Source organism: Erigeron canadensis, chromosome 7, assembly GCF_010389155.1.
Source record: "Erigeron canadensis isolate Cc75 chromosome 7, C_canadensis_v1, whole genome shotgun sequence".
NCBI classification, from domain to species: Eukaryota; Viridiplantae; Streptophyta; class Magnoliopsida; order Asterales; family Asteraceae; genus Erigeron; species Erigeron canadensis.
The window spans coordinates 27,035,954-27,052,897 of record NC_057767.1 but is presented as its reverse complement, the minus strand read 5'-3'; the positions used below and the strand labels follow the sequence as shown (position 1 = coordinate 27,052,897).

General features: G+C 36.7%; 2 protein-coding genes across 2 annotated transcripts; one reads left to right on the top strand and one right to left on the bottom strand.

The window, feature by feature from the left end:
• Positions 1–841: 841 nt before the first annotated feature.
• On the top strand, positions 842–6,138 carry LOC122606819 (magnesium-chelatase subunit ChlH, chloroplastic). The gene is made up of 4 exons (XM_043779685.1): positions 842–2,359; positions 2,801–2,883; positions 3,228–5,030; positions 5,116–6,138. The coding sequence occupies exons 1-4, from the start codon at positions 955–957 to the stop codon at positions 5,968–5,970; spliced, it is 4,146 nt and encodes a 1,381-aa protein (XP_043635620.1). The 5' UTR covers positions 842–954; the 3' UTR covers positions 5,971–6,138.
• Positions 6,139–7,221: 1,083 nt separating this feature from the next.
• LOC122607534 (probable glycosyltransferase STELLO2) lies at positions 7,222–11,910 on the bottom strand. The gene is made up of 3 exons (XM_043780524.1): positions 9,932–11,910; positions 8,792–8,918; positions 7,222–7,936 (listed from the first exon to the last, which is right to left on the bottom strand). The coding sequence occupies exons 1-3, from the start codon at positions 11,626–11,628 to the stop codon at positions 7,466–7,468; spliced, it is 2,295 nt and encodes a 764-aa protein (XP_043636459.1). The 5' UTR covers positions 11,629–11,910; the 3' UTR covers positions 7,222–7,465.
• Positions 11,911–16,944: the final 5,034 nt, after the last annotated feature.

Here is a 16,944-nt window from a genome sequence, read left to right as displayed (position 1 = left end):
TGAATTCGCTAAATATGTTGCCGGTGTTGTTGCCGGAGCTTTCGGAGGAAATATTGATTGATTTTTTGTTATTTTGATCGGAGAATTTTGGAAAGGAGGAAGTGTTTTTGATGAAGCAACTGAGTTTTATTTGTTTTTTGGGAGAAAGAAGAAAATTATAATTTGTCAAATTACCTTTCTACCCCTCCGTATTGTTTTTTTTTTTTTAATAACAGCCGTTGATCACTTTTGATCCAAGGGCTGAGATGCAGCCCTTTGGTTTCACCACTTTTTGTAGTTTCACGTGAGTAAAACTCTTAGATATATAAAAGAGAATATATTTATATCCGCAACCAAACACGACCTCTGCTATCATCGTTTATACGGAGTACACTATACATCAATTTAAATGATCACAACTACCCCTTTTACTTTATTGCCCTTAATAAACATAATAACACAAATACATCACTTCCACTAGAACTCCACATCATCATAAATTTATTTATTTCAACAGAAAACAAAAAAACTACAAATGACAAAAAATCTTCTCTCTCATAGTCTAAATACAATCACAATTCCCACTTTTTTCTTTTTGTTTTTCTCATTTAAAATTTCGAGAATCCAAAACAACCAATCAGAATGCACCAATATTCATCCTCATAGCCTATTCTCAGATAAAACTGTGATTACATTCCATCTCATAACACACACTCCCTAAACAAACCTCAACCTCATGCACCTTCTTCTTTTTATACGTGTCATTTTCTTGCACCATTAAAATCTGCAACTCTGTATCTATCTATCATATATATTTTTTGCATCATATAACAAAGTCTAGCCCACAACATCAAAAACAAGAAACAAACCTTCTTCTTCTGCCATTTTTATCTGTTTTTCAAGAAAACAGTTTACATTTTCAAGAAAACTGGTGCAAACTTTCTTGAATTTGCATCAAGATTTTGTTACAAATCAATGGCATCTTTGGTTTCAACACCATTTACAATACCCACAAATAAAGTTGACAACTTTTCACAAAAACATTACTTTCTTCACTCATTCTTGCCAAAAAAATCATCATCAAATTTACACTCAAAAACACAAAGTTTTGGTGTAAAATGTGCTGTTGCTGGGAATGGCCTTTTCACTCAAACAACACAAGAAGTTAGAAGAATAGTACCTGAAAACAAACAAGGCCTTCCTGTTGTCAAGATTGTGTATGTTGTGTTGGAAGCACAGTATCAGTCTTCACTTTCAGCTGCAGTTATGACTCTGAATAAAACAAACAAATTTGCTTCTTATCAAGTTGTGGGCTATCTGGTTGAAGAGCTAAGAGATAAAAATAACTATGAAAGTTTCTGTTTAGACCTTGAAGATGCAAATATCTTCATTGGGTCTTTGATTTTTGTTGAGGAATTGGCTTTGAAAGTGAAGGCTGCAGTCGAAACACAGCGAGATAGAATGGATGCAGTTTTGGTGTTTCCATCAATGCCAGAAGTTATGAGGTTGAATAAATTGGGATCATTTAGTATGTCTCAACTTGGTCAGTCAAAAAGTCCATTTTTTCAGCTTTTTAAAAACAAAAAGAAGTCATCAGCTGGTTTTTCTGATCAGATGTTGAAGTTAGTCAGGACTTTACCTAAAGTTTTGAAGTATTTGCCTAGTGATAAAGCTCAAGATGCTAGACTTTATATTTTAAGTTTGCAGTTTTGGCTTGGAGGGTCTCCTGATAATTTGGTTAATTTTGTGAAAATGATTTCGGGGTCTTATGTTCCGGCTTTAAAAGGGATGGATATCGCGTATTCGGACCCTGTTGTGTTTCTAGATAATGGCATTTGGCATCCTTTGGCTCCATGTATGTATGATGATGTGAAGGAGTATTTGAACTGGTATGATACTAGAAGGGATACAAATGCGAACCTTAAGAAGTCGAATGCTCCTGTTGTTGGATTGATTTTGCAGAGGAGTCATATTGTGACTGGAGATGAGAGTCATTATGTGGCTGTGATCATGGAATTGGAAGCCAAGGGTGCGAAAGTGATCCCAATTTTCGCGGGTGGGCTTGACTTTTCGGGTCCAATTGAGAAGTACTTAGTTGATCCTATCACGAAAAAGCCGTTTGTGAACTCTGTGGTGTCATTGACTGGGTTTGCACTTGTTGGAGGGCCAGCAAAGCAAGATCACCCAAGAGCTATTGAGGCGTTGATGAAGCTTGATGTGCCGTACCTTTGTGCATTGCCTTTAGTGTTCCAGACAACTGAAGAGTGGCTTAACAGCACTTTAGGACTTCACCCGATTCAGGTGGCTTTGCAGGTTGCTCTTCCTGAGCTTGATGGAGGATTGGAGCCTATTGTTTTCGCAGGACGTGACCCAAGAACTGGTAAATTTACACCCTTTTTACCTTCTAAAATATCAAAATCTATGTTACTATAAAAGTTCAACTATATAGTATATTACTACATTGCAAAGGATAATGAGATAGTTCTAGTTATCAAGAATTCAGTAGGAAGTATTCTCATGCTGACATATCTGATACATCATTTGTTACATTTTGATACACTGGACCAAAAAGTGGTGCATCAATTAAAAAAAATGTGTATCAAAGTGTAAAGAATGATGTATACACTGTGACTACCACAATCATGCATATATTTTTTTCGCTATAAGAACCTTTTCCAGAGGTTAGAATTCGGAAACCCGAACCACCACAAGAACCCTTTTCTCCTTAACGTCACCCGATACCATTTACCCATAACTTTGTTTAAAACATATCAGAAGTAGAAGTTGTAGGACAAGTACCTTACAATAATATTTTTTTCAGGAAAATCACATGCACTTCACAAGAGAGTGGAGCAACTGTGTACTAGAGCAATTAGATGGGCAGATCTGAAGAGGAAAACAAAGGTACTTTGGCTCTCAGATATGTTATTTCTTTTTAATATTAAGCAGAGAACTTAAAGTTGCAAATTTAATCAAATTTTAATGTTTGGATAGACAGAAATTTTATATATATGTTTCTAATTGCTGAAAGACAAATAAATAGTTTCATACTAGTTGCAACAGAGCTAATTATCCAAGGGCAATATTTATCTCTTATGCAATTAGAAACTCCCTAGAGGAAGTTAAGTTGAAAAACTTGAAAAGCTTAGTTCTCACTAATATTTGTTGCTGAATAATATTTAGTTGTTTGTTTTCTTTTGATAATAATGAACAGAACATAATGTAAAATTTCGGATTAAAACTTGCAGACTGAGAAGAGGGTGGCAATTACCGTGTTCAGTTTCCCACCAGACAAAGGCAATGTTGGAACAGCTGCTTACCTGAATGTATTTGCATCCATTTTCGCTGTTCTACAAGACCTCAAAAGAGACGGTTACAATGTGGAGGGCCTTCCAGAAACTTCTGCAGATCTGATTGAAGACATTCTACATGATAAAGAGGCACAGTTCAGTAGTCCAAATTTGAATGTTGCATATAAGATGGGAGTAAGAGAGTACCAGCAGTTGACTCCATACGCCACAGCATTGGAAGAGAACTGGGGAAAGCCTCCAGGGAACTTGAACTCTGATGGTGAGAACCTTTTGGTGTACGGAAAGCAATATGGAAATGTCTTCATTGGTGTCCAGCCTACATTCGGATACGAGGGTGATCCCATGAGGCTACTTTTCTCTAAATCGGCTAGCCCACATCATGGATTTGCAGCTTATTACTCATATGTTGAGAAAATCTTCAAAGCTGATGCAGTTCTTCATTTTGGAACCCACGGGTCGTTAGAGTTCATGCCTGGGAAACAAGTCGGGATGAGTGATGCTTGTTTCCCTGACAGTCTCATTGGGAACATTCCCAATGTTTACTATTATGCAGCTAATAATCCCTCAGAAGCCACCATTGCCAAGAGAAGAAGTTATGCCAATACCATAAGTTATTTGACTCCACCTGCTGAAAATGCTGGTCTTTACAAGGGTTTGAAGCAGCTGAGTGAGTTGATTTCATCTTATCAGTCTCTCAAAGATACGGGCCGTGGCCAACAGATTGTGAGTTCAATCATTAGTACGGCTAAGCAATGCAATCTTGACAAAGATGTGGACCTACCAGAAGAAGGCGTGGAGCTTCCAAGCAAGGAACGTGATCTTGTTGTTGGAAAGGTTTACTCCAAGATCATGGAGATTGAGTCAAGATTATTGCCATGTGGGCTTCATGTTATCGGTGAGCCCCCAACAGCGATGGAGGCTGTTGCCACTTTGGTCAATATTGCAGGCCTAGACCGCCCAGAAGAAGGAATCTCTTCACTTCCCTCAATACTGGCCGAGACAGTTGGTAGACAGATAGAAGATGTTTACAGAAGCAGTGATAAGGGAGTCCTGAAAGACGTGGAGTTGTTAAAGACGATTACAGAGGTGTCTCGTGGGGCTGTTTCTGCTTTTGTGCAGAGGTCAACCAACAGTAAAGGTCAAGTAGTTGACACATCGGGTAAACTGAGCTCGATCCTTGGGTTTGGTCTAAACGAGCCATGGATTCAGTACTTGTCTGACACCAAGTTCTATAGAGCAGATAGGGAGAAGCTTAGGGTTTTGTTCCAGTTCTTGGGCGACTGCTTAAAGCTCATTATAGCTGACAATGAGTTGGGTAGCTTGAAGCAAGCTTTGGAAGGCAAGTATGTAGAGCCGGGTCCTGGTGGAGATCCAATCAGAAACCCAAAGGTTTTACCCACGGGAAAGAACATTCATGCGTTGGACCCACAAGCAATCCCAACCACAGCAGCTATGCAGAGTGCAATGGTGGTCGTGGACAGGCTGCTCGAGAGGCAAAAGGCTGATAATGGAGGAAAGTTCCCAGAGACAGTTGCATTGGTCTTGTGGGGAACAGATAATATCAAGACTTATGGTGAGTCCCTTGGTCAGGTACTCTGGATGATTGGTTGTAGGCCAGTTGCAGACTCATTGGGCCGAGTCAACAGAGTTGAGCCAGTCAGTCTTGAAGAGCTCGGAAGGCCTAGAATTGATGTTGTTGTGAATTGCTCTGGGGTCTTCAGGGATCTCTTCATTAACCAGGTACCACAATGATTAACTTCAAATGCTCTTATAGTTTGTTTCCTTTCCCAGGTATACTAATGCAATATGTGATATGCTTTCACAGATGAACCTTTTGGACCGGGCAGTGAAGATGGTGGCTGAGCTCGACGAACCATTGGAGCAAAATTATGTGAGAAAGCACGCACTGGAGCAGGCTGAGACCCTCGGTGTCGATGTTAGGGAGGCTGCAACTCGTATCTTTTCCAATGCCTCAGGATCCTACTCCTCAAATGTTAACCTTGCAGTTGAAAACTCATCATGGAACGATGAGAAGCAGCTTCAAGACATGTACTTGAGTCGAAAGTCCTTTGCATTTGACAGCGACACTCCTGGTGCTGGAATGAGCGAGAAAAGAAAAGTATTTGAGATGGCATTAAGCACAGCTGAAGCAACATTCCAAAACCTCGACTCATCGGAGATTTCTCTAACTGATGTTAGTCATTACTTCGATTCTGACCCAACTAACCTTGTTGGGAGCCTACGTAAAGACGGGAAGAAACCAAATGCTTACATTGCAGACACAACCACAGCTAATGCACAGGTGCGTACCCTCTCAGAGACGGTCCGTCTTGATGCCCGGACAAAGCTATTGAACCCAAAATGGTACGAAGGTATGTTGTCGAGTGGTTATGAAGGTGTTCGTGAGATTGAAAAGCGGCTCACCAACACGGTTGGTTGGAGTGCAACTTCAGGACAGGTGGACAACTGGGTGTATGAAGAGGCTAATACAACTTTCATTCAAGATGAGGAGATGTTGAACAGGCTCATGAACACAAACCCCAATTCGTTCCGGAAGTTGCTGCAGACGTTCTTGGAGGCGAATGGACGAGGGTACTGGGAAACATCAGAGGACAATATCGAAAAGTTAAGGGCATTGTACTCAGAGGTTGAAGACAAGATCGAGGGTATCGATCGCTAATCAATAACTATGTATGTCGTATAACATTGCCATTTGTTTCCCTTTTCCCCAACCTGTAAGTTTTTTGTTCATTCGTGGGGATCAAACTCATTGTATTTGTAGCTTTCAAGACACTGATTCATAAACTGTGTAATGTAAAGTCAAATAAACTTCGCACTTTATTTAGGACGTGCCATCTTTTGTTGTACAAACTAGCTGAAATGAGGAGTCTGGTAACCTTTGTGTTCTAACCAAGCATAAGGGATCCCCAACAGTATAGAAACTCTAGTGCCAAACAAACTTTCTGTTAGACATTATGTCAAACAGCTTATGTGCATAAATGTGAACCAGAACATTAAGCAAACCCTCTCCAAGATTTTGACAAAGGTAAATAGGCTCTTGATGTACAACGAGCACACCCGAAACCTAAATTCCGATTTCCCCTAAGGGGATGCCAACCATCCTCAAGATCGGCCCACAAACACTTCTTTGGTTGCGTCCGGAACACCAAAACCGAGTTATGTTACTAACACAATAGAAGGACCCGAAACTAAATGTTTAGTTTGGAGAACAGTTGGTTTTTGAATCGATATAATTGCATTCCATTCCATTTCAATTCCTTCCCGATACGGCAATACCTCTCATGGAAAATCGAGCAGGAAATAATAATTCATCTATTCGTCGTAATTATAAGTTTTTAACCCTAAGTCATGAAATATTTTTTTTGTTCTTCTGGCCTATAAAGAAAACTGTTTGAACTAACCGGATGTAACCACATAAATTGATATTGTTCATCATTTATATGACTCACAATCAGGTTCGTGTGGTATAATTGTTTTTTTTTTTTTTAAGATTTGCATCGCTTGGCCCTAACACTATAAACTAAAGCAAATGCCTCATATTGATCTGACACAACTGGGTGACAAGATTCAGATTCAAACATTATGCATAGAAAGATGAGAACCAAATCTAGGATTGGCGGGATTCAAAAGCATCAGCTTGCAAAAAAATTGAAGTAGGTCAGCGTCATTCGGTCTAATGTTCAAACCACTGTTGCAAAACCCATCGAGTCGAGCCAAGTACTCCCTGAGTACTCGCTACAAGGCAGAGCACCGAGTCAACCTGAATCGACCAATTATCCCAAGGACTCCCTGCCTTGGCCCGAGTACTCCCAACTTCCTAGTCGACCGACCCAGGAGCGTCTAATGACTTCTGTAACCTTTTCAAACCAAATCCATTATACATATAGCAAAATAAAACTGGCATAACAAGGAGAAGAAACAAGTTGTAGATTGTATACTTCAGTTGTATGAATACCAATGTACAAATTAGGCCTGCTTTCAAAATCTGTACTAAATTCAGGAACGAAACGAAAAATAAGAGAAATTTTACTTCTATTTTCCATCTCCTCCTTCCACCCTATAACTTTTACACAAAATCCCCAACAGTCCACCACAAGAATCTACAGAAAGTTCATATTCATCTATAGAAAGAATCGTACAAAAAATGCAGGTATTTAAACCAACTCCATCAAAAGCGGATCACCTGCTGCCATTATTCTGATAAGCTTAATGAATTCTTGCTCAGTTGACACATTCCATGGATAAACTGCAGCTGCTTCAGGAGAATAATAACTTGAAGCATTCGAAGGTGGTTTCTCCTTGTACACCATTGTCCTAAATACCGAGTCAAAATTCTCAGTGGAATCCAGTGCTACAAAGAACATGGGAAGAGCAACCTTCTGGTGAATATCAAGATTTCCTACAAGATATACAAGATCTTTGAAGTCACTGACTAGCCTTCGGGGAACATAAAAAACCTCAGAACTGCAAATTGTGAGGCTCGAGTCATGGCTAGTCATATGTTTCTTGTAACTGACTTGGAAATGAACGGGCATTGAGCTCACTACTTTGTTAACCATTTCTCCTTGTTTGCCATACCAGTCTTGGTTTCCATTATATGAAACAGTGGTCCAAGATTTTGATACCTACAAGAGTGTCCAGGAAGAACAGATTGTTGAGGTGAAACTGTAAAGTTCATTATACTATTTTCTCATTGTTATTTATGTTAATAGTGAATGGTATTGCGGAAGAACTATTGAATAATTTGTACACTAGACTGGTTAAGTTAGAAAAAAAGGTAATTAATATGCATTTTGGGTAAGAGGTGGGAACATGAGTAGCTCGAAGGATCAGGCAAGTTGGGTAAGAGGTTGAAATGGGTTCAGGTCAAAACAAGCAAGGATCGAGAATAGGTAATTTTTGGTTTGGGTCAACCAGTCAGGTTGGGTTGAACACAAACAATTTCTGCCAAAAAAAAAAAAAATTGTGTCTTCTTTTTATAGGAAATAAGTCTGTCATATAGTTGTATCATTTCAATAATAATCTATTTTTCACGTGAAATGATATAAAAGGTTTGATTTTTATGCATTAAACCCTCTCTCGGGGTGACTGGCCATCTGTTCGACCCATTTGACTTGTTTCCTTTTATGCTCATGCTTTTGATATTAATACTAATTATACCACTGTGAGCCGTTAACAATAAAACAGAACCCTAAAGAGGTCAGTTAAAGCAATCAAACTCATTTAAAGGGTAAACAGTCATTATTATTGATAAAAATACGAACTGGGAATTTGAGCGGATAAAATGCATGTTGCATTTGATTGTTGTGTAGATTTATTCATTTTTTGGGTATATAAAACCGAATGAAAGATTAACATGTGATTTTAATCTCATATTTATGTGGAGCTTGGGGCGAAACTGCTTAGACATTAGTCGAAGATAATAGAATCGCAATTACCAGAAAAGCAAAATGGAGGGAGGAGGATTGATAAATTTGTACCTTGTCTGTTATCCAGAGCTTAGTCTTATCTGCTTGGACCAAGTTCCAGTAATTAAGAACTGTATTATCCTGGAGAAACAAAAATCCTTCTGCACTTGAAAACCTATCAAACAATTTTGGAAGATCCCTGTGATGAATAAAAGAAAATTTTAGAGGGAGAATTTCAACTAATCAATGTGAATATTGATCGTTTTTAGAATTGTACCATACTACCATGTCTGTTATATAGTCTTGCTACTAGAAAAAATAAAAATAATAAACTCCACTAAATACGAAGCAATTCAAACTGGTAAATGGTTCAAAGGACCCTCGTATTCCCAAGCTTTGTTTAAATTTAATGAATTAAGTATACATTCTATTTCAACTTAATAAAAATTTAATTTAAAATTATTAATGAAGGAGAAAAAAGGGTTGGCTCAACCTGTCCCACCCGTTTTAACCAGACCTGAAAACTTGATCCGCATTATCAAAACTCGTTACCAATATCTCGTAACGCATATGGCCCATTCGCAAACTATATGAATTTTATTTAAAGGAACCATTAACTGTCACATTAATGTATTTGTGATATAGATGGTTTAACAAAAAATTCAATTAACTACTGGTGTACCAACCCAATCACTTATTAAAAAATGGCTTGTTGAAAATTGACATGACACCTAACCAATACATCAATTTCTTCAATCCTAAGGAACTAAAGGCTTGTTTGGTTAAATGTCATTTGCTTTTTTTTTATAACGTAAACAAAGTTGTGATTTCTATTTGACAATAAGATATTGTGTTGTAACACTGTTTCGATTCACATTAAAAACCATAAAACATGTAAATCGAAAAGAAAAATTGGGTAAATCTGTAAATGCAAGAATAAGAAACAAATAATCACTTTGCAGTCTCAGACTCTCAGGGCACAAATATATTAGACTGTCTCTAATGAATGGCGATTTCACCCTATCTTTAACTAACAGAACACTATGAAAATGGTTAGTTCTTACTCCGAGGGCAAAAGATGAAAAACAAGCACACAGAGTAAAGTAAAGCTTAATGTGCAAAATAACATCATTAAATAGTGGCAGAAATATCATGTGATGATAGTAGCAGAATTCATGTGATAATATTGTAAAAAGGCAAAGAATCACATACTTGTATAGGTGATCCAAATGGCCTTTTTCAACGGCAAGTTCACCATTCTTCTTTTCTGACAAGATAACAACAGCCTTGAATATTCTGCCATACAGCAATCTCCACTCAAGAGCAGTTCGTTCAACAGGTCCATTGCAATACAGTATAAGCACAACATTCCCGAAATTCTTTCTCCACCTAATCAAATTCCCTATTTCATAATTTACTGTTCCGGTTTCCTCAACTCCAAGATGAACAGATGGTAGCTTCTGAGGTACAAAATCCTTTCGATCTCCGTGACCGATGGCTGCTCTTGGCCTATGCAGTTCCAGTGTCATTAGCCGAGGTTGCAGGTAACCAACAGCAATCAAATCCTGAATCCAAGCCGCTGTAAACTTCAAATCTTTTTCAGTCCAAAACCCTTCCTCAGCCATAGCGTAACTAAGTTCCATTAAAATTTCAAACAATCTATGCTTATCAGATTTCCACGATACCAGAAACTTAATCAAATGACCCACATTAACATGAAGATCTTTCTCTTCTGCAAATGGGTACGCTTCAATTCTATCGTATCTATGTACAGTAGGAGGATAAACCACAACATACCCACCAATTTCCCATAAAAGCCGTTGTGCCCAATAACCTCTCAACACATCAGAAGCCATCGAACTTATATCAATAGGAAGCATTAAACCCCAAAACGCTGAATAATGATGCAAAGTATTAAAAGAATTCATGGGCACCATGATTCCTTGAGGAAACGCAACTTTCGGGGCATGCTCATCAAACCTAATATCAAAAGGTTCAAGATTTGGCTTCCTAGTAAAATAAAAAACCGAATCAACATCAGGCAACCCATTTGAAATCCCTTGTTGTATAAACTGCTTTCCACCAAATACTTCGGTATAATACTCTTCATGTTCAATCTCACCTACATTTTCTAAAGGCAATCCCCTAGGCCAAACCGACCGTTGCCCAAAATGAATATACGGATTGACAACACTCCTATTCGGATTCTCGTGACTATACTGCAATATAACCTCTTGCCTAGCACTTTCACCAACTAACTCAACATCAAAATGTTTACCTATATCATCATCAATCATTTCCCCTCTATCATCAGCATCATATATTTTCTTAGCACCATGTTGTATAGCAAACAAATAACCAACATTTTTCCTAACATATGAATCATAAGGCAAGTAATCAACAATTCTAAAACCTAACTTAGCTTGATCATCTAAAGACAAAAAGATCACACCTTTAACATACCAATCACTCGGGGTTTTCGAGTTTCCAACCGCAACGATTTGCCAGCCTTTAATCTTCAACAACTTCTTAAACGAATCACTCGGGTACCCGGAAACCGAAACAACAATCCATTGCTCTGATCTAAAACTTGAAAAAGGTGAAACTTTATCAACAATAGGATCAATTGCATTATAATTAATAACAGGAAAATGAATAGTTTCAAGTTGTTGTGTTTGTTTTTGAAAACAGAGCAACGCCGCCGAGTCACCGACGTTTCGGAGGAAGAACACGGCGGCGACGGTGGCGATTAAAAACAAGATTGTTACAATTTTGTAAAGATTTTCAGATACCCATGTGGAAAAGTCAAGTGATTTAGATACAGAATGTCTATTTGAGCGTAAAGTAGTGGGCAAAGATGAAGATTTGGGCTCTTTTTGGACTACCATTGGAATAAAATTTGTACCCATAAAAGGGGATCAAGATTGGATTTTGAAATATGGGTATTGTTAAGAAGAAGGAGATGTGAAATGGGTAGTGTGTGTTTTGGTGAAAAGACACACAGTAGTGTGTGAATTATGAGGGGAAAGTAAAGAGCAGGTAAGAAGAAAGAGTGTGTGTGAGCTGGAAGAAGAAGAAAGGAAGATGTTGTAAGTTGCAACCGACAGTTGATGTTTGATATTGTGGCTGCTTTGCTAGTTGTTGCTTCAAGTTAACGGTTGATACTTTGGTGGATTTGGTGAGTGTGGGGTCTAAAAGATTAGTCACATATCCTTGGGAATCGGAAAATATATGCATAGAATGGAATAGATTATTTCTTGTACAAACAAATAATTACGTTGGTTTGGTTAGATTTGTACCAAATAATACTAGTTAGTGTTTATCATATGTCAAAGAAATATAATCATAGTACTCGTAATAAACAGGTTACATTTTTGGTCGTGATCGTTCCGTAGTAATTAAAAGGCAATAGTAGATCTTCTGCCTAAAAACTCTCTTATAGTCTTATATATCAGAAAGTAACATTAAAAAAAAATTATTGTAATCCACATATCACGAGTTTTAGGATCCATAAGTAAAACATTTAATCAATAAGCTAATAAAATTAAATACACAAAATTGACTTTTAATAAAACTTTTTATTAATGAGTAATAAGAAAAATTATAATCAATAATACAAAATAATAGAATTATAAGATAACACTAATCCAAAATTACATTTCACTGAATACAAATTTAGTTTGTAAAGTACAAAAGCTAACAATCTTTATGAACGGCTGACAAACAATGTTCGTAAAGAATAATATTGAAAACACTAAGTTAGAAAAAAATTATTTTGAGAGTTGAACAATCAGACTAACATCTTTCTCCAATGGTTTAATTTCTTTTTTATACACCGAGATTCACTCTGAAAAGTGTGCAGCCCACTTTTCAAAAGTCTGATTTGACAAGTGTAGGATTCGATAAAACAACTCATACTTTTATGTATCTTTTTGTCTTATCATGTTTACACGACATTTTCTTTGTACTTATCGACATCAAATAATCAGCAGTTATAAGAATTTTATTCTCAAAATTCTTTTTAAATCTTTTATTTATAAGTATGTTCATAAGCAAGTATATATACAACTATTCTGCTGAACCTCGTTACCTTAATGTGTTAATTAGACTCTAAAGTTAATTCATCTTAACTTTGATATCTTTTTTATCAGATCTAAAATCAAATTCGATAGCTTATATTTTCTTGTTGGAACCTCCTTAGATCTCACATATTTTAAATCTATACATCTTCAACTATAACTTAAATTTCATAAAATGTCTAATAGTTAACGAAGCCACAACATATGTCTTCTAGAATTAAAGTGAAATTGACAAGTTAAACGATGATATATATCTCTATATCTCTTTTATTAGTTCTCAAGTTATAAAACAATTAATTTAAATTAAAAGACAAGAATTTTGGACATATATTATCTCTTAAATATGTTATTGATTACAAAGTAATTTTTATTTTTATTTTATCATTTTAAACAAAATATACTTGAAAAACATTGAGTTTTGAAATCAATTTTAAATCAACATTAATCTTTTTTCATAATGATTTTTATTTGTGTTATATTAATGGTCATATTTATATGATGCAATATGAATGAATTGTTAACTTAATGATCAAGTTTTTAGGTGTTGTTTGTTTTCTGTAAAAGGTTTGTGTCTAAATCTAAATACCACTTCTGAATGTAAAGAGGTGGTTTAAATGTCTGAAATCTGAATAATGATAGCTATTTGTTTTTTGTAAAAATGTCTGAATATGTATATAACACCCGTCATTTAAAAACCTGAATTTTCAAAAACTTTGCCAAACGGCGGTTAAAAAGTAACGGAAATGGATCACTTTAAAACCACCACATCCGTAATTGGATGGTATCTTTATAAATGGTGTTACTAACATAGTCACATAATTCGCAGTTTGTCCGGGTTCGGGTTCGCGATTCGGGATTGCAATTCGCAGGGGTCCTGCGAATCCAGTTCGGGAGGGGTAGACTCATTTTGGATCACTTCGGTACGGTTCAGTTCAGTGAACCCAAATTTAAAAATATAATAATAGATTTGAATATTGAATACTCCAAAGTCCAAACATTTCAATACTCCAAAAAAAACAATTACAAGTCTTTAAACTTAAAAGTTTACAAGCAAAACATAAAATAAAAAAAAATACATAAAAAATACTCTATCTTTTGTTTTTTTCCATCCACTTAATATATTTATTTTGAAAATCGCAACGTTTAATTACTACTTAAATCAAAATCATTAAACCCAAACGCAATTCACTGAATATTCCAGTTCTTCCAAAACATGAATTTTTCTTGTCCAGTTTACTGAACCTCACCTATTTGGGGTTGTCGAACCACCCTCTACCAGTTCGGTGTTTTTTGTCTTCGGTTCGCGAATCCTATCGCGAATTGGATCGTTGAACCAAGAATGGAATTCGTGGGGTGCTCAACGAATCCGATAAATATGGTTACTAATGCATCATCGAAACAATATAAATGAAATCCAAGTTATGGCACCGGCATAAATGTCATCATTATTACATGTTCAATAATCATAAATAGAAGTAGCCAGGACATAAGGCTATAAGGTGAAGTCTAAGCATTCAACTTCTAATGTTAATCTTCTTTATTACTTCTACCTATGTCACCGAGCTAATCATTTCCTAGCTCAAGCTTGTTTATCCTGAAGGCACAAAGTTTTCAAAAGAACAAGTGTTAGCTAGTAAGATAACATAAGATTGAAAACATTTGCCAATTCAGGTATATTAACAAAATCATCTTTAATGTTAATATCACATACATATAAATCATTGCACACATAATCATATCACATTAGGATCATCTTATACCTAATGTTCCTACTTTCTTTCTTTTCTTTCTTTTCTTTACTTTGTTTCTTTGCCTAGACGTAGGCTAAGTGACTTACGCCACTTACATAGGGTTGTGAGGTTTGTGTGCAGGCGGTCATAGACCATACATGGAGTCTCACACCCGACATGATGGGTAAACCATAAGGTGGTCCATCGGCTTCGTTAAGGAATAGACTTACGTCATTCGAACTGAATAAACCGTTTATGTCTTTATGCAATGGTGGTTAGTTACTCCACCCAATCAAACGTAACTATGCCACATGAGGTATCTAGATTCCCATACCACGTGCCCACGTACGCACTAGCTCCATGGAGCTAACACAGGTTAAGCTTAACACAATACTTTACATGTGCTCGAGAATTCTTAATCATATTAGCTTAAGCTAGACTTTCACCTAAACTAATTACATAAATCATCTTTTACTTTAGGGCCCTTAACGTGCACGTGAACATGGCAATCCTAATCATAAGTCTTGTGACTAGGTGTTCAAGCCATGCATACAAACATATAACATAAGAATATCATCATTTCAAAATCGTATAACAATATCATGCCAACATTTCATTTCATAAGGACTTACACCTTACCTTTGCAACCTGCAAATGCATATCATACATCATAAATGATAAGCCACATATCCCGTAACAACCTTCCCATAATCACCTTTTAACTTACTTTTAAGCATCATAAACATTTGGAAGGTTTAACTTATGAAAACGGGTTTTGTTGTACCATTAGGTGACAAAAGATGTTATCTTACCTCGCTGAAGAGCACAACAAGTGATAACGTAAGTTACAGAGCTTTGCAAGTATTCCCGACTACCTATAATCATTAGATAACATAATGAGCTAACAAGTACCCACTTACTTATGGTCATGACTCAAGTCTAATTACCTACAAACATGACCCATGACAATGTTTGATGCATCGGAGGTTCGTTTAATACTTTAGAGCTTACAAAACTCGATGGAACTTGGTATTCACTCACTAATTTAACCTTTTAGGAAACTTGACATCATAATCATCTTTTGAAAGCATTACTATTAGAAAGTAGACTCTCTCACGATTCCGTGGATAGCTTATTTGTCAAAAAAGAGTTACGGTTCAAAAGTTATGGCCATTTGAAAATTCTGTCGCAATGGACAAATTGCGTCGCAACTTAAGTCGCTGTTTTCTGGTTGCGTCACAAGGTGTTGCGTCGAAACTGACCCCGAATCTGCACAAACCTCATTGTTTAACCTCCAAAACTTAGCCAAACACACCCCAAACGATCCCAAACCTTATGAACGACTTTTGTACCTCAAAATTCATCATTTTAAGACCATAATGATGCAACGAAATCCTTGATTAACCCCCAGCTTATTTACATCACAATAACAAACTTTCTAGGTTGCCGAATCGATTAAAACACCCGATTTTGACTTCAATCAGCCCTCTAAAGACCTAGATCAGGTATGGAACGGATTAAGGGATTGAAGGGAGATGAAATCAATGTAATAATTCCTCAAATACCTGGAGATTACACAAAGGATGCAAACTCTGGATCAAAGCCTCTTCAAATCAACAAGTGTAACACCCGTCGTTTAAAAATATGGATTTCCAAAAACTTTCGCCTAACGACGTCAAAAGAAAGCGGAAATAAACTTGAAAGACCAAACCAAAAGAATTTGTTTGGTTCATTTACTCATAGGTGTTACCAGCAATGTCATCAAAATAGGTTCAAATGGAAATCCATCGGTTGCCCAACATTAAACAACCGACAACATAGTAAATGCAAATCATAATTGTCTAATCATAAGCCAATGTCTAATGTGAGCTGCCACTATGGGTAAACTACAACCGACTTCAAGATCATCTACCCATGCCTCACATCTTCTCACATCTACCTGCTCACTAATGTTGGATCTGAGGGCACAACACATTTTAAAAGAACAAGTGTTAGCTAACGAATTAGCTAGAATTAGCTAAGTAAGAAAATACATAATTAATAAAACATCTGTCCATTTAAACATTATATAAAAGTCATATTAAATCATTAAGCACATATCACATCATCCATAACATATCATCGTATCAAACATCATCATAATAGGTTGAATCACCCTAATCGTATAGTGTGACATAAGTCACTTACATTAGGCGTGACATAACATATAAGGTGTAAGTTTGTGTGTAGGCAGTCATAAGACCTAACAGGAAACCTCACACCCGATTGGATGGATGAGCCTTACGACGGTCCATCAATGTTGTTAAGGAATGGCAAGCCAATCCAGGAGTAGTCCGTATGTTCAAAGACATTGGTGGGTAATCAAGTCACCAGGAGATACCCATACCACGTAATTATGTTGCAAGGAATCACCCAA